Below are 24,986 nucleotides of genomic sequence, written 5' to 3' on the forward strand. Positions count from 1 at the left end.
CTACCGCTACATCCAGAGTTCAGTATTTTTCTTCAATATTTTAATTTTTATTTGTTTTCCTCCAGGTCAGATGGTTTGGCGCTTGTTTCTTCTTGTTCCTCTTCGCCTTGTTCACTGCCATCCCAATGGGTTCTATCAGCAGAACTACAAAAGCAAACAAGGCAACACTTTGAGAACTTTCCCTCCGGGTGATCTCAGAGGCTGTGTGGCCACAGCCAGTCCCAGCCCAGCCAAGCTGTTTGGCCTTGAGCCAATCACATCTGTAAAATGGGATCACAATGCTAGACAACTGGAGGGTGATGTTCGATAATAAATGAATGGCAAAGCAATGTCAGGCAGGTATGCTCTGACCTCTAAATGTCATTGTGATTATACAAAGTACTTGGTTAGCCCAGCACAGTGGCTCATGCCTGTAATCCTAGCTACTCAGGAGGCTGTGATCTAAAGATGGTGGTTCAAAGTCAGCTCTAGCAGGAAAGTCTGTGAGACTCTTTGTTTATTTGTTTTGTTTTTGTTGCCAGTCCTGGGGTGTGGACTCAGGGCCTGGGCACTGTCCCTGGCCTTGCCACAGCGCCACTTCTGGCCATTTTCTACATATGTGGTGCTGAGGAATTGAACCCAGAGCTTCAGGTATACGAGGTGAGCACTTTACCACTGGGACATATTCCCAGCCCCTCTGTGAGACTCTTATCTCCAACTAACCAGCAAAAAGAAGAAAACCCAGGGGGCCAGGAATGTGGATTCATGGTAGAGTGCTTGCCTAGCATGCAGGAAGCCCTAGGTTTGATTCCTCAGCACCACCTAAACAGAAAAGGCTGGAAGTAGCACTGTGGCTCAAGTGGTAGAGTGCTAACCTTGAGCAAAGAGAAGCCAGGGACAGTGTTCAGGCTCTGAGTTCAAGCCCAGGATGAGAGAGAGAGAGAGAGAGAGAGAGAGAGAGAGAGAGAGAGAGAGAGAGAGGAAGGAAGGAAGAAAGGAAGGAAGGAAGGAAGGAAGGGAAGGAGGGAGGGAGGGAGGGAGGGCAGAAGTGGAGCTGTGGTTCAAGTTGTAGAGCACTAACCTTAAAAGAAAAGCTAAAGAATAGCACCCAGGCCCTGAGATCAAGCCCCAGAGCGTGTGCACACACACATACACGTGTACATGCGTGCACACACACACACACACACACACACACACAAAGCACTCATATATCAGGTCAGAAGAGACACAGCTGAAACCTCCAACACACCCTGCTATTCAACTAGTAGGGCTCAAAGAAGAGGAAGCGGGCTCAGAGCAGCAAGCAAAGCTGTTATTCACCATTCACAGGGCACTCAAGTCTGTGCTAGGCAGGACTAATGTGTAACTCTACTATCTCACATTCTCCCTTGAGGTGGGGGTCCCTTTCAGCTACTAAAGAGGCCCTAGGAAGGGCTATGGAGTCCTTTTGTCAGAAAAGTACCTGATCAGGAAATTGGAACGTTATTTTCCTGAGCTCCAAATTGGGTAACGGGTTTTTGGTTTGTTAGTTCTCTGTGTCTATCCTTCAGTTTCCTCGTGTGTAATGAGAACACTGTCATAAATTAGGAACAGTCCTGGTTCTGTGCAAAGTATGTGCATAGATGCACTAATCCCCTCCTCTAGAAGGTCTTCATGTGGCCCGAGAAAGAGGGGCCATGGAGGCCCACACAGATTCCTAGTGCTAGGCAGCCTTGGGCTCTTCATAGAGTACCTTAGATCTGTGACGCCTCTGTGGCCTGCCTGATAGCCTAGACATCACCTACATGGGAGCCAGCCAGACGGCGCCAGACACATGAAATGGTATTTCCAGAAGGAGCACCCTGGTGGGATCCTCTGCATGGCTCCCATGTGTGAACACCAAACCTCTGCTTCGGTGGGAGTAAAGGCAGCTACCTCCCGGAAGTCTGTGCCAGAGCTTCTGGAAGAGGGGAGGAACATCTGGGGCCACTCTCCCCCAAAAGGGCTCGGCTTCCCTGTCTCCCACTCTGGCTATGACTTGGGAAATTCTATCTGCAAAAACGCTTTGCAAAGAGGCGTGGTCCAAAGGTGCAGGGCTAGTGTTGGTTTTTCTCCCCAACTCCTCCGGTGGATTGTGGGAAGCTGATTTCCTCCATCTTCAACGAACAGCCTTGCCCACCCTGTGATAAAGTGTGGGCCACGGCCCCTATCCCAGCAGGTGAGCCTCCAACACTAACAGGCACATGTCTTCTCTCCCTCCCTCTCTCCCGCCAGCCACCGTGCTGGCTCTCTGTGCAGGCTGGGAGTATACTAGTTGGGAGGCAGGGCTGGATCTGCGGATAACACAGACATACAGACCTTCCAGCGATTCCCGCATTCATTGCATAAGACAAAGGTGGTCATGGGCTCATCAGCACTGCGTGTCTGCACCTGAGAGAGAAGAACCGCTCGTGAGCCCCCTTCCCTGCTCTAGGAGCCACCGTGGCCCCCACTGTCATTAGAAGTCCAAGTCCCCAGGGGTAGCACCAATCTTCCCATCCTGCTTCAATAATTCCCTTCATCCGAGTTCTCCCTAACGTGTGCTTGCCTGACCGTGGGTCGGGCCCACTACCTCAGGCCAGTGCCTGGCCTTCGTACTTTGCACTCTTGTGGATTTTTCTCAGCTGGTCTCTCTCTTCTTATATTTTTGCTCTAAGCCTCACCTCCAGGGATCCTTTCCTGTTTCACCCCCTGAATACATGGTATCAGACATTGCCTTACTGTCAGAACTGAAGAGAATTAAAGTCACCCTAGAAATCACCTAATCCCACCTCCTTGCTTCATAGCGGCCAAGAGAGGAAAAGAGGAACGTGTCTGTCATTGGAGTCACTATTCTATGCTTCTAGTTTCTCATCCTCCAGTTCATCATTCGTGTACAGAAACCTGGGTCTCACTGTCAAGTCCTGGTGTTCCAGGTGTAACAGCTGCCCTTCGGTTTTATTTATTTATTTATTTATTTTTGGCCAGTCCTGGGGCTTGGACTCAGGGCCTGAGCACTGTCCCTGGCTTCTTTTTGCTCAAGGCTAGCACTCTGCCACTTGAGCCACAGCACCACTTCTGGCTATTTTCTGTATATGTGGTGCTGGGGGAATTGAACCCAGGGCCTCATGTATACGAGGCAAGCACTCTTGCCACTAGGCCATATCCCCAGCCCCTGCCCTTCGGATTTTATAAGGTCAACTCTGGGTAGCCATGATAGGAAAATGCATCATTGCTCTATTGACAGTCAACTCTGAATGAAATGAGCTATGAATGATATTGGCAATCAGCTATGAGGGATCTTAGTGGGCAGGTCCCCTGGCTGGTGTACATGCCCAGCAGTCTGCCAGAACCTTCCAGATCAATAGGCTGATTGTACATTTCTACTATAGCCACAGGACTCTGAGGGCAAGGTACTCTTGACAAATCTTGATCAGGAACAAGAGAAGGAAGTGGGTTCTAGAATAACTAGACACCATTTAGAACCCAAGAATGTTGATGCTCCAAGAGCAGAAGAGGTGCAACAGTCCTCTGTGGCTCCCCCTTTCCAGGTCAAAGGTCTTCCCCCCGCAGACCTGGGGCTGAACCCATGAGGCTTCATTGGCCAAGCTCGCTGGACTGGAGCAGGAAGGCTTGGGTGCTCGGTTTGCCTTGCCTGCCATGGATCTGCCTTGCCACCTTGGGAAAAGCTACAAAGAAAGCCCTTCTGTTCTCCCTTGGTCCCAGTTTCCTTTGGGGTTCTGGACCCGGCCGTGTGCAGGAAGACCCAACAGCCTTGAGCATGGCTCTTAGTCTCATGTCAGGCAGGCCGGACACACTGGCCCAGCCTCACTGACACAGAGCTGGCGGCTTCGATACTCCACGAGGCATTGGGGTGGTATCTCAAGTCTTGCTCTTCACTCTACAGCCTGACACATTTTCCCTCCTTCTCTCCCAGTGCCTGGGCTCCTCCTAAGCCCCTCTCTGGCTCTCTGCCTCTGTGGGTCTCCCTAGCCCAGCGCCCCCTTACTTGATTATAGGTACAGTTCTTCTTCTTGCACTTGCTGCACTGGAAGAGGTCAGTCGTGGTGCCACCCGTCTTGGCCATCTGGTGCTCACGGATGGCCTCCTGGGTCATGGCGTTCCTCAACTCCCTCAGCTCATCACTGGCCATTTCCTAGAGAGAAACGAGTCTGCCCCCTCAGGGCTGGGGAGCCAAAACAGAGGAAGAGGGAACATACTGGGAACATTAGCCCAAGGAGACCTGCTTCCTGCCCCAGCTGGGAAAGGCTGCTCCCAGAGTCCCCACTTCTCTGTCTGGGAGGTCACACCTAGATGAGGCCCTGGCTGGGCCAAAGTCAGCTGGGTACAGCCAGGGGGTCATCAGGCTCGCAGCATGCATCCCTGGATTAGTGCGTGGTGTCATTCCTTCGGTCACTTTGCCATGAACTGAGCCCTCCCATGGGAGCCAGTGACCTCTACACCCCTGACCCATGTGATCTTGCCCCGTCCGACCTGGACTTGACTCAGCGCCTGCTCCACTGTGATCATTACCCGCCCCGCTGCCCTGTGGGCACCTTGAAGGCTCAAATATGTAAGACTGGCCGGGCCACCCTGCAACCTCACACCCATGCGGCTCCTGAGTCCACTGTGGTCGCACAAAACCAGCCTCCCATCTACTGTGGTAAGGAATCTGAGTCATCTCCCCCCATCCCTGCCCAGAGAATGGCCGAGAAAGGAGACACTGGCACTGGACGCTCTGCCAGTTGAGGGTGTTTGGTGGGGGGGAGGGAAGGAGGGTGCTGTGGGTCGTGGGACAGTGAAGATCTAGCACTGGCCAGGCATATCCACTGCCAATGCCACTGTCCCTCCCGAATCCCTAAGCTCCAGAGCCCAGAGGTAGCAGGCAGACCAACACTGACCCCGCAGGCCCACATTCCTGCTTCCTAACAACGTGCAGCTAGGCGCCGGCGGCTCACACCTGTGATCCTAGCTACCCAGGTGGCTGAGATCTGAGGATTGAGGTTCAAAACCAGGCTGAGCCAAAGAGCCCATGAGACTCTTACCTTCAGTTAACCACCAAAAATGCCGGGCGCTGGTGACTCATACCTGTAATCCTAGCTACTCAGGAGGCTGAGATCTCAGGATTGTGGTTCAAAGCCAGCCCCGGCAGGAAAGGCCGTGAGATTATTTTTCTTTCTTTCTTTCTTTTTTTTTTTGTGGCCACTCCTGGGGCTTGGACTCAGGGCCTGAGCAATGTCCCTGGCTTCTTTTTGCTCAAGGCTAGCACTCTACCACTTGAGCCACAGCACCACTTCTGGCCATTTTCTGTATATGTGGTGCTGGGGAATTGAACCCAGGGCCTCACATATATGAGGCAAGCACTCTTGCCACTAGGCCATATCCCCAGCCCCCGTGAGATTCTTATCTCCAATTAGCCATCAGAAAAGCAGATGTGGCACTGTAGCTCAAGTGGTAGAGCGCTAGCCTTCAGCTGAAGAGCTCAGGGACAGAGCCTAGGCCCAGAGTTCAAGCCCCACGACTGACAAAAAATTTCTTTTAAACAGAGCCCCATGAGGACTTTTCTGACTGGGCTGGCTTCAATCCATGATCCTCAGATCTCAGCCTCCTGAATAGCTAGGATTACAGGTGTGAGCCACCTGCACCCAGCCACTGCCAGCCTTTTAAATCCTGCGCCCTTCTTCTGCAAATACATTTCTTTCATTTTTCTCTCTTTTTTGTTTTTGAGGGGGGTGCCAGTCCTGGGGCTTGGACTCAGGGCTTGGGCGCTGTCTCTGAGCTTTTTTTGCTCAAGGCTAGTGTTCTACTACTTGAACTCTACCTCCACTTCTGGCTTTTGGGGACAGTTTATTTATTTATTTATTTATTTATTTATTTATTTATTTATTTATTTATTTATTTATTTATTGCCAGTCCTGGGCCTTGGACTCAGGGCCTGAGCACTGGCCCTGGCCCCTGGCTTCTTTTTGCTCAAGGCTAGCACTCTGCCACTTGAGCCAGCACAGCGCCACTTCTGGCTGTTTTCTGTAAATGTGGTGCTGGGGAATCAAACCCAGGGCTCCATGTATACGAGGCAAGCACTCTTGCCACTAGGCCATATTCCCAGCCCCTTGGGGACAGTTTTGAAGATAAGAGTCTCATGGACTTTCCTACCCAGGCTGGCTTTGAACCACAAACCTCAGATCTCAGCCAACTGAGTAGCTAGGATTACAGGGGTGAGCCATTGGCATCTGGCTCCTCTTCCTTTCTTACTGACCCCTCCCCCACAATCTAGGCTGAGCCCTCCCTCCTGTAAGTCCTCGTGCAGCTGTCCCAGCATTTGCATTTGCTGCTGGTGGGATCTGTATGTGTAAACCTGACTGGCATCTCGGACTCAATCCTAACTTGGGCAGAGCTGGGAATCAGGAAGCACAGGACCGAGCAGGAGAGGAGGGAGGAGGCAGATAAAAGCAAGAAAGGGCAGATGCCCTGGGGCTAGGTGGATACTTCCTGGCTTGGAGACTTTCTAGCCAATTAGTTTACTCACCTGTAAAGTGGGGGATAATAAACATGTTTATGTCAGGTGGTGTGAAGATAAAACTGGTCCACATACTTAAAGTACTCAGCACAGCACTTACAACATATTAGCTGTGTTCGCTCCTCCAGTGGTCCAGCCTCTGCCTTTCACAGTTGGACAGAGCTGGAAGGGCCATGCCAACCTGGGTCCCCTCCCACCCTCACCCCTGCCACCCATCCTCATCCCCGCCACCCTCCCTCTCCTCCACCACCCTTACCTCTGCTGTCATCTTGGCGATGAGAGCGGGGGAAATGGCCCCGCTGAGCACATTCTGCCGCAGGCCGGGGTTCCTGGGGTCCTTGAGGTTGCTGATGCGGCTGCGTACTCGGTTTCGGTACTTCATGTCAGTGCTCTTGAGCTCCTGGTAGATATGTGACAGGGTTAAGGACCAGTCAGCCATTCATGGGGGTGGGGTGGGTGAGGGAGATAGAGAATCTGAGAGCCCACAGAGCCATCTTCTCCTGTCCCTGGATCACTTATTTATTGTTTTTAAGTTCTGCCAGTCCTGGAGCTGGAACTCAAGGCCTAGGTGCTGTCTCTGAGCCTCTTTGTGCTTACGTCTAGTGCTCTACCATTTGAGCAGTCACAGCTCCACTTCTGGATTTTTTTTGAATAGTTTATTGGAGATATAAGTCTCATGAACTTTCTTGCCCAGGTAGGCTTTGAACTACAATCCTCAGACCTCAGCCTCCTGTGTAGCTAGGATTACAGGCATGAGCCCGGCCCGGCCTGTCTGTGGATCTTTACAGTGGCTAGCCACACTTCTGAGGCCTCTGTTTACCTAGTGGGGGTGTCTGATGGGCATTTGGGGGTAAACCAATGACGAAACACAGGGAAGCGCCTGTAAGGGGAGATGAGATCACAGCGGACAAAGTGGTGAACGGGTAATGGCTTGTCTGGGCCTCAGGGCTGGTAGGAAGTCACCCAGCCAAGCCACATGAAGCATCAATGTATGGGGCCACCAAGTGCTCCGTACTATGAAATGACAATAGGTAACTATTTGTTTGGAAAGGTCCCTGGAGGTTGTCGGAGGAAAAGATGAAGAACCAAGTGTGGAAAGCTGTCAGGAGGAACAGCCCGGAGAAATCACAGAGTTGGGGCGACCCCAGCATACTTGACGTCACAGATGTCCCTCCATCTTTCCTTCATAATCACCAGTGGAATCCCATACAACCGCTGTGGGAATGGCTGGTGGGTTACTGCATCTCCCATGAGGAGAGAAGGAAGCTGAGGCTTAGGGAGGGGGGAGGCCTGTGTTCAAGGTCACAGAGGAAATTCCCAGCAAGACAGGGCTGGAAGCCAGACCCCCACTTAACAGCCACTCTCCTCTCCACTCACCCTGCAGGAAGTCGCCTCTGGCCACTGACCACACTGCATTTCTGTCCAGATCCCGTATCCCACACAGGGCCTCTCCCACCCCCTCTGCAGGAGTTCTGGAAAAACAGCCTCCTTTTCTTGGTCTCCTGAGCCAAGCAGAGGCAGGAAGACAAAGCCGTTGCTGGGAAAAACCATATGCAAGAAAAGCCACTGCGGGGCGAGCGATGCTCAAGCTGGAAACAGCTGACTGGCGAGAAGTGGTGGGAGGAAAGGACGCCCTCTCTCTCTCTCTTTTTTTTCCCTCTTGCTTTCATGTACAGACAGTACAATAAAAATGTGAAAAGCAAAGAACATGCCACAATGCATCTGGGAGCCAAAATCTGGGTTGAAAACACTTCCATTCAGGATTTCTAGAGTGTGGATCTGTTGAGGACAGTCAAGTTGGTGACACTTTTTTTCTTTTTTGGTGCCAGTCCTGGGGCTTGAACTCAGGGTCTGGGCACTGTTCCTGAGCTTTTATTTATTTGTTTATTTATTTATTTATTTACTTCCTTACTTATTTATGCAAGTCCTGGGGTTTGAGCTCAGGGCCTGAGCACTGTCCCTGAGCTTCTTTTGCTCAAGGCTAGCACTCTACCACTTGCGCCACAGTGCCACTTTCGGCTTTTTCTGAGTATGTGGTACTGAGGAATGGAGCAAAGGATTTCATGCATGCTAGGCAAGCGCTCTACCACTAGGCCACACCTCCACTTCTGGCTTTCTGTTGGTTAACTGGAGATGCATGAGCTGGCTTTGAACCTCGATTTTCGGATCTCAGCTTCTTGAGCAGCAAGCTTTACAGGCATGAGCCACCAGCCCCAGCAGGTGATACTTTTATCAGCCTCTGATGCTTCCATTTCCCAAGACCTCAGTAGCTACTGAGATCTGAGGATCAAGGTGTAAGTCAGTTCAGGCAGAAAACTATGTGACTCTTATCTCCAATTAATTACCAAAAAAGCTGGAAGTGTAGCTGTGGCTCAAATGGTAGAGCACCAGCCTTGAGCAAAAAAGCTAAGGGACAGACAGAACCCAGGACCTCAGCTCAAGCCCTAGAACTAGCACAAAACAAACAACAAATTTGTTGGGACACATTGCTAGCTGATCATTCTTTCCTGGTTCTACCAAGACCTCCCTGATGGACGTGGCAGAGGGAACGCATGGAAAGAATTCAGTATTGGAATAAGAAACCAAATCTTAGCTTGAGCCAGTAGCTCACGCCTGTAATCCTAGCTACTCAGGAGGCTGAGATCTAAGGATCACGGTTCAAACCCAGCCTGGGCAGAAAAGTCTGTGAGACTCTTAGCTCCAATTAACCACTCCAAAACCAGAAGTACAGCCATGGCTCCAAGTGGTAGAGTACTAGCCTTGAGCACAAAAGCTCAGGGACAGCACTCAAGCCATGAGTTCAAGCCCCACAGCTGAGCAAACAAAAAACAAAGCCAAGGCTTTCTGTCCGGTAGTGACACCCATCCAAGCGTTCCTGCACCTCAGCTTCTTCATGTAGACAATGGGAACCACAGGCCCTTCCTCACAGGGATTGCTCAGAGCACCACCAGAGGGAGGAAGGAAGCCTGGGCCACCCAGCACAGCACTGCTGTGGGAAGAGGGGCACAGCGCGAGGCACAGGGTCTCCGGTCTGCTTCAGAGGTGACGTCACGAGGCATGGATGGCACAGTGACTCTAAACTATTCTCAGTTGTATGGGCTCTGGCCAGTGATGTAACAACCTCCCTGAGCCTCGGTGGCCTGCGGAGGAGTCTCCCTGGTGGGGCTGCTATCAGCACCCACTGAGGGGCTTCAGCCCCACACTTCACTGTAATGTCAGCCGAGCTGGGACTGTCCCCAGGACCCTTCTTCCCAGGAGCCCACAGCCACGGCACGGCATGGCTTGAGGATATGATCTTCGATGTCCGATGCCAACTTGTCACAGTTGGCTCCATAGTCCTTGTAATCATCTGCAAGACATTGGGAAGTCCCAGACATCAGCCCGGCATGACTCACCAGCGCTGCCCTCTTGGACGATGCCAGAGCCCCAGGGCCACCTCCCCTCCCCCACCTCCTCTCACCTTCCGCCTTCAGGGCTGCGGCCAACATCTCCACACACTTGTCCCGGACAGAGTCCCCTGTGAGGTAGCAGGGGGCCAGGAGGCAGACGGAAGGGGCGAACGTAGGAGTCAAAGGGCTGCTGGGTGTTTTGGGGGTCTCTGCTTTTGATGTGCTGCTATTGGATCTGCGGGTGACAATCGTGATGGGCAGATGGACAAGAAGCAAAAGTGTTTATTGAGCACTGTCTGGGTGTTTTGACAGATGCCTTCCTTCAACTGTCATAACAAGCCTGTCAGGCACAAGCTATTTTAGGCGCCTGGTTCCATCATTCATCTCATTTAATCCTCACAGACCACTCCATGAGGCTGCATCTATTCTTATCTCCCTTTCAGAGGTGCACCTTAGAGACAGTCAAGGTCACACATCTGGGGGCCAGGAGAAGCAGAACTCAAACTCAGGCAGTTGAGCACTGGGTATCCAGGACCTCCACCACCCAAGTGCTCTCCTGGTTCTGTCTAGATGAGGTGACACAGCGATTGCTCTCCCATCTCCCATCTCCCACAGGTACCGTGCTGGTTTCTCTTCACACTCTCTTAGCAGTGCATGAAGCATTCATTCACTTACCCATTCATTCACTGTAGTGATAAAGCAGACAAGTGGGAATACCTGCCCACCAGGCACTCCTGGCTCATGGAAGCTGGCACTCTGCCAGTTGAGCCACATCTGCACGCTTCTGGCTTTTTATTGTTTAATTGGCGATAAGAACCTCAGACTTTACTTCCCAGGCTGATTACAAACTGTGGTCCTCAGATCTCAGCCTCCAGCATAGCTAGGTTTACAGGCATAAGCCACCAGTGCTGGGCTTCTGTGGGTTTGTTTGTTTTCCTTTTGCTGGTTCTGGGGCTTGAACTCTGGGCCTGAGCACTGTCCCTGACCTTCTTTTTTGCTCAAGGCTAGCACTCTACCACTTGGAGCCACAGCTCTACTTCCGAGGTTTTTTGGTGGTTAACCGGAGACAAGAGTCTCACAGACTTTCCTGCCCAGGCTGCCTTGGAATCACGATCCTCAGATCTCAGCTTCTTGAGTAGCCAGGATTACAAGCGTGAGCACCAGTGGTGGGCTTCTTTGCTTATTGCTCACCTTTAATGCAGGTTGAAATGTACTGTTCTGGGCTAACTTAATCTGGCCTCTGCCCATCTCAGCCAGCAGTGAACTGTCAGCAGGAGGGTCAGCCGGCTCAGGAAGGGCCGGGGAGGCACACAGTAGGTGCTGCCGCCACCAGTGGCTCTCCCACCCCCATCCTGACCCTGCTGGTGGCACAGCCACGATAGGCTGAAGCTGGTCTGCTTGTTTCCTAGCCAATCCGTTCCCTACAAAGCAGCCAGGAGGACCTTTGAAAAGTCCACAGCTGCTTCGACCCCTCAGGGAGAACAGTGGTGATCAGCACAGTGTACAACCACTGCCTGTAGCCTGTGGCCAGTCCTTTCTCTTCATCTCATGTCTGACTCACGGGCGCCCCCTACAGCCCTGCTTCTTGGTGTCCTTCAGACCCACCCATGGCTCCTCCTCGCCACGCAACACTAGCAGGTCCCTCCTCTCACTGCTGCCTTCCAGCCAGTCAGAGCTCAGCTCAAATGTCTCATCCTCGGGGAGGTCTTCCACGCCCGCCTCAGCCCAGGCTGCCCATCCCAACCCTGATCTCCTCCCTCCAAAGCAGGCAGCCAAGTCTATAATTAACTTGTTTACATAAACACTGTCTGCCTTCACCTCCAGATTACAGGTTCCAGAGCCTGGGCCCTCTGAGGCTCCTTCTCCACTAGATTCCTGCACCTGCAACAATATGCTAGGCACCACCCGGTGCTCAGCCGAATGAACCAATGGATGGAGGGATGCATGGTAGATTGAAGGAGTTGTTCATAAAGAGATGACAAGGATGGGGCGAGGCCGGGGAAGCTAAGTTAGGGGTAAGGGTAAATCCTCTTAGGAAGTTCAATGGCCCATTCCCTGGGCTTGAAAGAGGGCTTAAGGTGGGCGGAGAATGGTGACACACACCAGCAATTCCAGATACTCAGAAGGTGGAAGTGGGAGGATTGAAGTCTGAGGCCAGCTGGGGCAAAAGTGGGAGACCCTATCTAGGAAAACAAACAAACAAAAAACCTAAAAGTGGGGGCTGGGGATATGGCCTAGTGGCAAGAGTGCCTGCCTCGGATACACGAGGCCCTAGGTTCCATTCCCCAGCACCACATATACAGAAAACGGCCAGAAGCGGCGCTGTGGCTCAAGTGGCAGAGTGCTAGCCTTGAGCGGGAAGAAGCCAGGGACAGTGCTCAGGCCCTGAGTCCAAGGCCCAGGACTGGCCAAAAAAAAAAAAAAACCTAAAAGCAACAGCGGGGCACCAGTGGCTCACGCCTGTAATCCCAGCTACTCAGAAGGCTGAGATCTGAGGATCATGGTTCAAAGTCAGCCCAGGCAGGAAAACCCGTAAAACTCTCGTCTCCAATTAACTAGCAAAAAGTCAGAAGTAGAGAGATGTGGGTCAAGTGGTAGAGCACCAACCTGAGTAAAAAAGCTAAGGGACTATGCATGTGTGCGCGCGCACGCACACACACACACACACACACACACAACTAAAAGCAAAAAGAATGCCAGTGTAGTGGCTGGGAATGTGGTTTAGTGGTAGAGTGCTTACCCTAGCATGCATGAAGCCCTGGGTTCGATTCCTCAGTAGTACCACATAAATAGAAAAGGCTGGAAGTGGCACTGTAGTTTAAGTGCTAGCCTTGAGCAAAAGAAGCTCAGGGACAGTGCCCAGGTCCTGAGTTCAAGCCCCAGGACTGGCAAAAAAAAAAAAAAAGCCAATGTAGAACACTTGCCTAACAAGCACAAGACCTTGAGTTGAATCCCTTAAGACTACCACATAAGAGAGAGAGAAAGGGAGGGAAGCCTCCATCTCCCCTTTCCTGAGCTGAAAGGAAGCTCACTACCCTGTGGCTCCAGCCCACATCACAAAACCAAGGAATCATGGGAAAAACTCAAGGAGCTACAGCCTAGAGTTCGGAAGGAGGTGGGATAACAACTAACCATAAGGACAGCCAACATGTTTGGAATGCGGACACTGAGGTGATGTATTTGCTAAGAATCTTGATTCCAGAACCAAATTTTGTAGGTTCAAGGCAGGATACACTCGCTTTGCAGTTATGTAACTTTGGAGAAGTTCCTTAACCTCCAGGTGCCTGGCTTTTCTCACATGTCAACAGCACCATCTTACAGGGCTGTTGAAATGACTGAATAACCTAAGAGTATTCTGGTTAAAAAAAAAAAGGTTAGGCAATTTATACAATAACTCTACTGCATAAGGTATTTTACTCCATATTATGCATCTCAGCATGGGCTGAGAACTTGAGACTCACAGTGACCTCGAGATGTGAGGGTCAGAATTATTTCCATTTCATAGACCAATAGAATTTTCTAGAGACTGACCCAAGCAAGATGAGGTGGCTGCTTGGAGCATCTCCTCTACCCCCCCATATTTCCCTGGTGGGACGCATCCAGTCTCCCATCTCTTGAGCTTGGCCACGAGTTGAGTGGCTGACTGGAATTTGTGTCTGGCATTTCAGTCAGCCACACTCATTGTACATTGCACATGAGTGGGAACCACGTCCAGTCGCAAAGGAATCATGGGCTGGGGCCGGGTTAGGCCCCAGGCAGCTTCCTCCTGCACCCACAGGAATCAGCACCAGCTCTTAGAAAGCTCCGTCCCAGATCGGGGCAGAGGCCCTACTTGCTGCTCCAGGGCGCCACCTTGAGGAAATGCAAGTTATTGCATGACCAAGTGTGCCCTAACTGCTCGGCCAAAGCCTAGCAATTCTGATCTGCAACTGCTTTTCCTGTCACCATAGTTAGTGCCCGTTGTGGTAGGTTCCTGGTGTACCAACTACAGTTCCCAGAGCACCCTGCTAACATCATACCTTTGTTCTCTGGTCACCCTCTCCCAGCCCGTCTACCAGGCAAACTCCGTTTTCTCTTTCCATTCACAGCACAAACATTATCTCCCATAATGTTTCCCTTGACTGCACAAGTCATTTTAAGGCATTCTTCCTGTTTTCCCACTGGGAATGGTAGCCAGTCCCCTTTGAAGGCAAGCATTTGGGTGGGTGCCTGTGCATAGGGTTTGGCCCATGAGACTACAGATTATGAGTTTCAATCTTTGTCTGGGCCTTGGAGGTTACAAAGGGGTGGGCTGCCAATGTATTTGATTCCCTGTGTTGTCTTAGGAAAGAGCAATATGCCAATTGGGATATTTCACACCGGTAATAACAGCTACTCAAGAGGTAGAAATGAGGATGCTTGAGGTTTGAGGCCAGACTGGAAGAAAGTTAGGGAGATTCCATTCCCAAAGCATGCCTGGATCCATTTTAAGCTTCTTTCTGACCTTACTCCTGACTGCTCCCTAGAACCCAATTCACACTCCTCCATTCACCATCTCTCCCCCACAATCTGCAATGTCCAGCCTGGACTCCCCTCGTGAGTCCCAACCTGTGCCGCTGTTTATTCAGCTTTTCCACCTGAATGACTCAACACATATTTCACATCCACAGATCCAAATCTCAACTCTTCTGGGGTTTGAAATCAGGGCCTCAGTAGTTCAGCTGCACTCTACCACTTGAACCACATCTCCAATCTGGCTTTTTTTTTTTTGCTAGGGGCTTGAGCTCTGGGTTTGGGTGCTGTCCCCCTGCGCTTCTGTGCTCAAGGCTAGCACTCTGCCACTTGAGCCACAGCTCTACTTCCAGTTTTCTGGTGGGTAATTGGAGATAAGAATCTCATGGACTTTCCTGCCTGGGCTGGCTTTGAACCATGATCCTCAGATCTCAGCCTCCTAAGTAGCTACGATTACAGGCGTGAACCACTTGTACCCAGCTCAGCCAACCCAGCTTTTTGCTGGTTATTTGGAGATGAAGTTTCATGGACTTGTCTGTCCAGTCTAGCTTTGAACTGAGATCCTCTAATCTCAGCTTCCTGAGATTAGAGGTGTGAACCCCCAGTGTCTGTTTCTATTATATTTTTGGCCCCTAGCATCAAAAACAGTTCCCAGCACATAGTAGGCTCTCAGTAAGTATCTTCTGAGTGACTTGATGAGTTATGCGAGCTTTGGGTGGACATCCTAGCCAGTTCGACCCAATCCAAAGAAGCCTCTCCAAGTATAGGATTTCTAGACTGCTGTCCTTATTGGGTTCAGTTTGACCTTGAGATTATTACCCAGACAGCTACCTGCCCCAGTGGGGAAGCCACACATGTGGGTCCTACCGTTTGGAGGCAACCCCTGTGTGCAAGGTTTCCTCCTTTCCCCTGCCCCCTCTTCCTCCATTAAGCAGAGACCAGCCTGCTCGTAGAACCTCTGTGATGGGAGGGCATGGCTCCTTTACCTTTCCACAGGCAGCCTCTTGGGAGAAGAGGAGGCTGAAGACTTGGATTCCACAGAGTCTCTCCTGAAAGAGGAGAAGCAAGAGATGAGGTTGTCTTATAGGCCAGCAGGACTTAAACCCCTTTCCCTCCAATCAAATGCCCTGGTGGTCAAGGCCTGCACTCCCTGTGAAGGATGAGGCAGGGCCACAGCTGCCTGGCAGGCTGAGGTTTCACCCCACATGCAAGGAAGCACCACACAAAGGGAGGAGGCCAAGAGCTACAGACACGTTACACATGCCAGCACATAATGACTAACGAATCCTAATTCATTCTCAGCAGTACCCTCTCCTCCTGTCATGTTGGCCTGGACCACCCCGGGGCTTGGACAGTGGATTTCAGGGGTTGTGTATACCCATCCGAAGCCGGAGAAGCTGTTGGGAGGGGCTCGAGCTCCCCTCACGGGCATCTTAAGAAAAGGAAAGGAGAGGCCTGGGAATGTGGCCGAGTGGTAGAGTGCTTGCTTAGCATGCACAGAGTCTTGGGTTCAATTCCTCAGCGCCACACAAACAGAAAAAGCTGGAAGTGGCGCTGTGGCTCAAGAGGTAGAGTGCTAGCTTTGAGCACAAAGAAGCCAGGGACAGTGCTCAGGCCCTGAGTCCAAGCCCCAGGACTGGCAAAAAAAAAAAAAAAAAAAAAAAAAAAGAGGAAGAAAAAAGAAAAGGAAAGGAGAAGCATATGGGCTTTGGAATTTAAATGGTGAGTATAAAAGCAAGGACAAAATTAGATGTCAACCAGGTACCAGTGGTTCACACTCGTAATCCTAGCTACTCAGGAGGCTGAGGTCTGAGGATCATGGTTCAAAGCCAGCCCAGGCAGGAAAGTCCATGAAACTCTTATCTCCAACTAACCACCAGAAAACAGGAAGTATCACTGTGGCTCAAAGTGGTAGAGCGCTAGCCTTGAGCTAAAAAGCTCAGGGACAGCGTCCTAGGACTGGCACACACACACACACACAAAAAGACTAGAAAAATTAATAATGCTTGTTTTGGTTATGTCTTCTTTTTAAATTTTTGATGATACTGTAGTTTAAACTCAGGGCCTGGGGCTGGGAATATGGCCTAGTGGCAAGAGTGCTTGCCTCGTATACATGAAGCCCTGGGTTTGATATTCAGCACCACATATATAGAAAATGGCCAGAAGTGGCGCTGTGGCTCAAGTGGTAGAGTGGTAGCCTTGAGCAAAAAGAAGCCAGGGACAGTGCTTAGGCCCTGAGCTCAAGGCCCAAGACTGGCAAAAACGAAACAAATAAACTCAGGGCCTAACAGTCATGTTGATGTTCTACTGCTTGATCCACGACGCCAGCCCAATTTTGTTGCTGGCTATTTTTTTGGAGATGGAGTCTAGTGGACTTTTCTGTTCAGGCTGGTTTCACCTCGGGATCCTCTGGATCTCAGCCTCCTGAACAGCTAGGATTTTAGGCATAAGCCAGCCAGCTTTTTAAATTTTTGGTTTTTTTTACCAGTCCTGGGCCTTGGACTCAGGGCCTGAGCACTGTCCCTGGCTTCTTTGTGCTCAAGGCTAGCACTCTGCCACTTGAGCCACAGCGCCCCTTCTGGCCATTTTCTATATATGTGGTGCTGGGGAATCAAACCCAGGGCTTCATGTATACGAGGCAAGCACTCTACCACTAGGCCATATTCCCAGCCCTTGTTTTTTAATTTTTGAGGCAAAGTCTCACTCTGCTGCACAAGCTAGCCTCTGATTCTTGATCTCAAGTGATTCCCCTGCCTCAGTCTTCAGAAGGCCTGTTTACACATCCACGAAGGCTCTGATCTAATCTGATGGGCATGGCATTATCCAAGGGGGGAATGGGCGTGGCATTGAATCAAAATTCAATTGTTGGGCTCCTCTCTGCAGAGGGGCAGAGGCCTGGCAGTGATTCGAGCCCCACTCCACCACACAGAAGCTGCGTGAGCAGGGACGGTTACCCTGCCCTTCAGCTTCCTCGAGGTTGGTGGGAATGCCGGAGAAAAACCAAATACTCCTTCTCAATGGACAAGTTAAGTTCCCGCTCCTTTGGTCCCTGAAGCCCTGACAAAGATGGAGTGTAGGCTGGTTACTAGGCCACGTGGCTTCGAATGTGGACTGCACCCAGCAGTGAGGATTGTCCTATGGGCCTGTCCAAACTTCTGGAGCCAGAGCTTGCAGATCAAGGGTTCCCTTCCCCCTGTGGTGGTTTCCCTGGCCTTGGTGGGCCAGAGAACAGCCCTCAAGGGCTGTGTGGTACACTGCGGGTGTCCCAAGGATGAGCTCTGCCTGGGGTTGGGGGGACTCCCTGTTGGTACACATGCGAGAGACACGTGTGGCTTTTATTCTTTTTGTGCTCGTCCTTGGGCTTGGATTCAGGGCTTGGGCTCTGTCCCTGAGCCTCTTTGTGCTCAAGGCTAGCACTCTACCACTTGAGCCCCAGAGCCACTTCCGGCTTTTCGGTGGTTCACTGGAAATAAGCATCTTATGGACTTTTTTTTTTTTTTTGGCAGGCTGGCTTTGAACCTTGGTTCTCAGATATTAAATTCTGGAGTGGGAGCCACTGGCCTCCCAGCTATGTGTGGCTTCTTTATACGGGCTGTTTAGGGCACCGTGGCATGGGCAAAGCTCTGCCCATGTATCTTGCCAGTCTGTCTGGTGGAGCCAAGGACCCTCAGAAAGAACTCTGCAGAAACAGTGTCCCCTGCCTCCCAGGCTTCGAGGCTCCAAGGAGCAGAGCTACTGCTGCAAGAGGCGGGACAGCGTCTCCCCTTCTCTCTGACCAGCAAACATACCTGCCTTGGGGCTCTTCCCTTTGCTTCTTCTTCGGTGGAGAAAGGGCCCCTTCTGGCTTCCAGTCAGAGCACTCAAGCGCCTTCTCTTTCTTTGCTTTTTCTCGTTCTTCTCCTTTTTCTCCCTTGGGAGCTCCAGGGGAGTCTGAGGAGCAAAGGGCGCCATTGTCCCTTCCCGGTCCTCCTCAGCAGAAGTGTGCATGACTTTGGGGAGGGGGGGGAGCCACAAAGGGTAGGGCCTGGGACGGTCACACACACACATACAGAGCATGCACACTGGTGCAAACACATGCTCACAAAGGGAGATGGACACAGCAGAAGTCACGCGAATGCGTGCGCACACACGCGTGTACTTCATATACTAACATGAACGCATGCACAGACACCCGCGGGCAGAAGCTCACGGGGTTCCAAAATTCACCCTGGTGCCCACAGCACCGGAGCTTCCCACTGACGCCCTGCCCCCAGGTCCCGTGTCACTATGTCACTGGGTCACTCTGCACACAGGCACAGAGCACCTGCTAGGTGCCAGCGCCCCCTGCCCCCCAGCTAGGAGAGAAGCCCGGCTCCCACCAGCCTTGCTTCCCCTCACCCAGCAGCCGCTTCCAGTTTTTGATGAGGACTCTGGCCAAGGATGCCACCTCCTTATCCGAGCAGTGCTTGCGAACCCCATTCACAGCGACGCCAATCCTGGTGCTCTGGGAAGGGCAGAGGCAAGGGCAGGCTTGGGAACTGCCACGTGGGTCCTGTCCCAGCTCAACCGTGACAGTCCCCTAACCTAGAGCCCTTCGGAGCCCCTCCGCTGAGCCTCCGCCAAGGGAGTGACCCCTCGTCTATAGCCAGGCCCTGATCTGCCGCCTGCATGCAGCTGGGTGCCCCAGGCTCAGGTCTGTGCAGATAGACAGCTGTGGCTCTGAGGGAGGCTGGGGGCAGGGAACAAAAGAGTGGTGGTTCCGGTTAGGAGCCCTTCCAGTTCCGTCCCTAGTGCCTGTGAGCTCACGTCTCTTCTTAGATGCCCCCCCCCCCCCCGCCCCACTGCTTTCTTTGGGGGTTATCATTGATGCACAACCAACAGCACACGTTGTAGAGCTTCTGTAAAGTTTGGGGCTACATGGGTAGTGCAGGGAGGGTTCTCTTGCTAGGTCACTGGTCTCTTGGATCCCACAGGCCTGAGCCTTTGGGAACTGGGTGGCTTTCCCAACCCAGGGGCTGCCAGCCCAGACCCTACTCCCTGGAGATGCCTCCGTAGCACCTGCAGCACCCCCCGTGTCTGCACCTCGAGATGCCTCTCCCAGGGCTCCTCAGAAATCCCCCTTAGGCCCCGAGCTTGTGAGTCGCCCCACAGTCCCGTTTCCAGGGCTCCCCCACCTGCAGCAGCTGGATGGACATCTGACAGCTGTTCAGCTTCTTCAGAAGGTCCAGGGCGGCTTCCTGTGGGAGCCACAAGGTGAGCACCGGGGTCCCAGCTGTGGCCAGGCCCCTCCTGACTACTGTCTGGACTTGGGAGCGGGCAGACAATACAGACAGACACGCGGGCAAAGGAAAGACATGGACAAAAAGAATGGAGAAGCAAAAGGCTCTGTTGCAGACATGCTGGCTTATGTCAACTCTCAGCACCCAGCTGAGGCTGGGTATAGCCCCAACTCCTCACCCTCACCTCCAACCTTTGCTTCTGCTGTGCCTTTTATGGGACATGGCCCTGCCTGCCCCCGCCCCCCAATAACCGCCATTTATTCTTTTTTTTTTTTTTTTTAGGTCCAAGAGTGGGACTCGAACTTGGAATCTGACGACTGAAAGCCCATGCATTGGCCAATGCTCTGCCAACTGAGCCATGCCTCCAGCCCCATTATCTGCCTCTAACTTGAGTTACTTTCTGGCTTACTGCTGTTGCTTGTGGATCTGCACCCGACCCCCTTCCTCCTTTCCTCTCCAACTGTGAGCTTGCAAAGGTGATGGTGGGGGCTTTTTGTTCTTAAGATGGGGGATTTCATATGTTGCCCTAGCCTCCAACTCCTAGGCTCAAATCATTCTCCTGCCTTCACCTCCCAAACAACCAGAACTATATAGGTATACACAACAGCACACAGCTCTTGTGAGCTTTTGTAACAGCTTTATTGAGGTAGGATTGACATGCAAAAAAAACTGTACACGTGGCAGTGTACAAATTAATGCATTTTGATATATGCATAAACCCCTCAAACCATCACCATAATTAAGAGAAAATCACAGCCATCATCCCCTGGAAGTTTCCATTCCTCAAGACACTCCCAACTCCAGGTAACCGCTATCCCTCTCTCTCTTTCTCTCTCTCTTACTATAGGCGATCTGGTATTTAAGAATTTGTTTTGTGTTGTTGAGACAGGCCTTAAACTCATAATCCTCCTGCCTTAGCCTTCTGAGCACTGTGCATTCAACCCTCACCTTGAAGTCAGTATGTAGAAATATTTTTTGATTTCTCTTAGGTAAAAAGAAATGTTTTCATCTCTGAGGCCACAGGGCCTAGTACAGGGTCTGGTGTTTCCTGTGTGAATTCATAAACGAATGAGGCAGTAAGCAGAAGGTGGGCAGGTTTGCGAATCTAGTTGTGAGGCCTTAGAATACAGCTGGGTCCCAGAGAAGCCAGTCTCTCTCCTGTCATGGGGTCAGTTTTCTGGGGAGATCTAGCTGATTGTGTCCTGTTTCATCTTTGCCTGGCTCCAAACTCTGCCCAGCTAGGACCCAGAACATCTGTATGCTGTCCTCTACTAGTCCTTAGCCCCCTGTAAAGCCTAGCGCAGTGTTTTCAGAGGTGTGGTCTGCACACATGTATTCCTATGATATTGTGGCTATATGACAAATGTAGCATTGACTAAAGGTTCACTGTGGCCAAGCACCAGTGGCTCAAGCCTGTAACTCTAACTACTCAGGAGGATCACAGTTCAAACGCAGCCTAGGGAGGAAAATCCACGAGACTCTGATTTCCACTTAAACCACCAAAAAAGCTAGAGGTGGAAGTGTGGCTCAAGTGATAAGAGTGTCAGCCTTGAGTGAAGAAGCCGGGAGCTGGTGGCTCACACCTGCCATCCTAGCTACTCAGAAAAAGCTGAGATCTGAGGATCATGGTTCCAAGGCAGCCCTGGGAAGGAAAATCTGTGAGACTCTTATCTCCAGTTAACCACCAGAAAACCGGAAGTGATGCTGTGGCTCAGAGTGGTAGAGTACTAGCCTTGAGTGAGAGTTCATTCTGAGTTCGAGCCCCAAAACCTACCCAAAAATAAAAATCTAAGGGGCAGTGCTCTGGCTCTGAGTTCCAGCTCCAGCACTGGGTCCCAGTGTTTGCCAGTTTCTCTGGTGTAAATTCTCCCGTGGCCACCTTCAAGCTACCAACATGCTGTCACCAAACTTCAGGAGCCATTTCTCATTGCATACTTATCCTAATGGCTTTGACAAACAGCTTAGAAAATTCCAGAAACGTCAGCCGTCAGTGTTAATCTGGTTCCAGCTCACTACTGAAGGGTGTGGTCCCCGCATAACCAGGTGACACTTCACGATAACACCCGTGACCCTGGGTTGTGTCTGGGCTTAACGGCTGTGTGTCCGTGTTGCTAGCTGTGTCCCTCTGGGTGAACCTCTGGTCCATGTGTGGACTGAGGCCCACCGGTGTCTAGTTGTCCTTGTGGGGTGATGTCTGAACGTACCCATATGACTGTTCTGCATGTCTGAGTGTAGCTGTGGTGCAGGTTGCGTGAGTGTGACAGTCTGTGCCTTTCTGTACTTCTGATGGCCAGTGGTGGTGCAGGGATTAGGTCTGTCGTGCTTGTGGCCGTGCCTCGCCCACACGCAGTTAGGTTGGACGTTGCTTGCTGGCTGGCTGTGGATGGCTGCCCATGTGTGGTATGTCTGCCGGTTATGTGGCTGTGAACGTGGATGCTTGGTTGACTGTGGGAAGCTGTTTCTGTGGTTCACACTGTCAGCCTCTGACTAGGTCTAAGGCGCTGGGACTTTAGAATTACCAATAAGCACCGGGCTTGGGCTGCCACGTGGAGGATCTGACTTGTTACAGGAAGTGTGTCCTCCTCCGCCTAACCACCGCTGGGCGCACCCACTTTCACTCCCACAGCAGGCCCCACCTTTCTGGGCCAGAAGCCCAGAGTTCTTTCTGTGCCCACCTAGCGGCTGCCAGAGCCCAAGCGCAGACGTGGCTGTGCCCTGGCTCTGCACTGCTGGGCCCTCCGGCCAGGCTTGCAGCTTTCCTGCTGCTGGCGGTGGGCACTTCCACGGGTCCCACCCCAAGAGCCACTGCAGCCGCTTCCCGTTTCACAGAAGAGGGAAGGGAGGCCAAAGACAGAAAGTCCTGAGGAGAGGCCAGGGCGGGGGGCCCTTCCTTCTACCTCCCTCCCCCTGGTCTTTCCCTCCTGAGCTTTCCATTTCTAATCCCCTTCCATTTGGAGGCCCAGAATTTCACTCCTGGTCCAACCCAGGAGTCAGCAAGGGGCTGGACAACCTGAGACAGAATTAAACTCAGGACAGCTGGCTGGGCTCTGGCCTCACCAAGCCAAGCAAGAAAGGGTCTCCCTTCCCTCTTCTGACTTGAGGCTCTGTTTTGCTGCAGGACTTTAGAAAGGCCTGCAACAGGGTGGTGGAGGCTGGGAACCCAAGGGGAAAGTTCTAGCACACAGCAGGCTTCCCTGCTACTTTCCTTTTTTTTTTTTTTTTTTTAATTCACCAGGCCTTACCAGGCTCCTGCCCAGGTCCTGCTAAAAGCTATGCAAACCTGACTGGCTCCGGCTCTCACCCCTTCCCAACCCCAGCAGACCCCTTCCTGCAGGCAAGGAATCTCAGGCCTCGCAGATGAAGAACCTAAGGCTCTCACACCTGAACGGAGGTCACCGCATTGCTGTCTGGGTTCTGCACCGCACAGCGGCAGCGACCCCGCCTCTGCTCTTGGTCACTCCCTCATCATCTGAAACTTTCCCAAGTTGCTAGGGCTGTAGAATGCACCAGAACTGCAGGTCCTGAAGCAGCATCCAGCTATGGATCTGCTCTGGGTCAGGGCGATGCGCTCCCCACTGGGATCCTCTTCTTTCTCAGAGAGGGTGCATGCCCGCCAGGACGCCTAGCCCAGCTTTACCCGGGCCAGGCCACCAGGCAGCCTCCAGCATGAGGCAAAGATCACAAGGAGATCAAACATTAACTTTCCATCAGGGCCGGCCAGCCCAGGGACCCCCCCCTCCCCCAGGCAGGGCGCCCGGCCCCAGTGTGCCCCCATCTCCCCAGGGCGCACCTCCCCCGCAGCCCTGACCTCTCCGACCACTTTCCCTGCCCAGCACCTGTTCGCCTCCGCCCGCCCGCCCGCCCGCCCGGCCGGCCCCACCCTGCCGCCAAGGAGAAAGTTGCAAAACAGAAGCGCTGTGGCCCCCGGCCGCGGGGTCCCGCGCCCCTCCGCGTGGCTCCTGCACGTCCACTCCCGGGCGGGGGGCCAGGGCGCAGCTTCTTCCCAGCCCAAGAGTCTCTGCTCCTCGGGACACCCAGGATTTGCCCCTCTCGCCTCCTGCCAAGCCCGGGCTAGGCGCACGGGCCGAGTCCCCGGACTCCCAAAGTCGTCCTCCGAATTTAAGTGTCTCCACCGCCACCCCCCCCCACCCCGTCCAGGCTGCCCGGAAGCGAAGCTTGAACCCCAGCAGGCAGGGTTCCCGCTCGGCGCCTGCGGGGCCACGCGCACGCGCCCTCCAAGTGCCCAGCCAGTGTCCCCCGGGGGGGCGCGGCGCCCACCCGCCTCGCGGGCCAGGGGCGGGGGCTGCTGCCCGGCCCCCGCGGCCTCACCGTGTTCTTCCTCGCCACCATCTTCTCCAGCTTCTTGGCGATCTTCAGAAGCTCGTCTTCCTGACCCATGTCGGCCCGCGACGCCCCGCGCGGGGCGAGGGGCGCAGGGCGACGACGGGGCCTCGGGGCAGCCGGCGCGCCACCCGCACGAGCCCCGGCCACAGTCCCCACGCGCGCGCGCACACACACACGCCTGGCGGGGGCGGGGCGCCCCCCTCCCCGTGCCCTCCCCCTCCTGCCCTGCGGCCCTCGCGGGGGGGGGGAGGGGCGGCGCGCGCTAAATATAGACCTCAAGGACTCGCCGGGCAAAGGTTGCCCGCGCCCGCCAGACGCGGCTGCGGGGCCGGACCGGGCTCCGGGGCCGGCGCCGAGGGGAAGGATCCGAGCCCCACCGCGGCGTGGGGGGGCGCCCCAGGTGCCCCCGAGGCTGCGGAAAGTTCTGGGCTCCGAAGTTCCGGCGGCGCTGCGCTCCCAGCGGGAGGACCCAGCCGCGTGCGCTCCGGTCACGGCGGGGCACACTTCTGTCTGTCCACGGCGGCGCTGTGTCGGGCTGGGTACCCGGAGGGGCTCGGTTTGCGCAGGTTCACTTGCTCTTCGAGGACGCTTTTAGGTGCTCACGGGGCGGCGCGTGGGAAGAACAGCTACTTACCGGGCGCCCCTGGGCATCTGCATTCACTCAGGGCCCGGCAGCCTTAGAGGGGTTCGGTTTGGATGGGTAATTCCGGGTGGAGGGGAGGGAACGGCTGTGTACTTTCCTGTCTTCCTGGGGAAGGTCCTGCAAGTGTCTCCCGCAGGCCCAACTCCCTTCCCTTCCAGTGGGCAGGAAATGACCTTGTGTAGTGGGGGGGCCGAGGGACCCCCAACAGGAGGAAGGTTGTGAACGGCCTCCGGGGTGTTCAGTGACATCTCCAGAGTGAGAAACAGATTGAGTCAGTCAGCCTCCTGGTGTTCCACTGCGGCTGGGGTGAGGGGAGGGGTGTCAAGGGAGAATGGCACACATAACGTGTATCTCAGTACATTCAAGCA

General features: G+C 53.2%; 1 protein-coding gene across 1 annotated transcript; it reads right to left on the reverse strand.

Annotated features, from left to right (window-relative positions):
- Positions 1 to 25: 25 nt before the first annotated feature.
- Tcea3 (transcription elongation factor A3) lies at positions 26 to 24,134 on the reverse strand. Its single transcript, XM_048350485.1, has 11 exons — positions 23,961 to 24,134; positions 19,527 to 19,589; positions 18,751 to 18,856; positions 18,162 to 18,303; positions 15,360 to 15,422; positions 9,954 to 10,117; positions 9,786 to 9,842; positions 6,750 to 6,904; positions 3,986 to 4,132; positions 2,317 to 2,388; positions 26 to 144 (listed from the first exon to the last, which is right to left on the reverse strand). The coding sequence occupies exons 1-11, from the start codon at positions 24,027 to 24,029 to the stop codon at positions 136 to 138; spliced, it is 1,047 nt and encodes a 348-aa protein (XP_048206442.1). The 5' UTR covers positions 24,030 to 24,134; the 3' UTR covers positions 26 to 135.
- Between the last annotated feature and the right edge of the window lie 852 nt (positions 24,135 to 24,986).

Source organism: Perognathus longimembris, chromosome 7 (assembly GCF_023159225.1).
Source record: "Perognathus longimembris pacificus isolate PPM17 chromosome 7, ASM2315922v1, whole genome shotgun sequence".
In the NCBI taxonomy this organism is placed as follows: domain Eukaryota; kingdom Metazoa; phylum Chordata; class Mammalia; order Rodentia; family Heteromyidae; genus Perognathus; species Perognathus longimembris.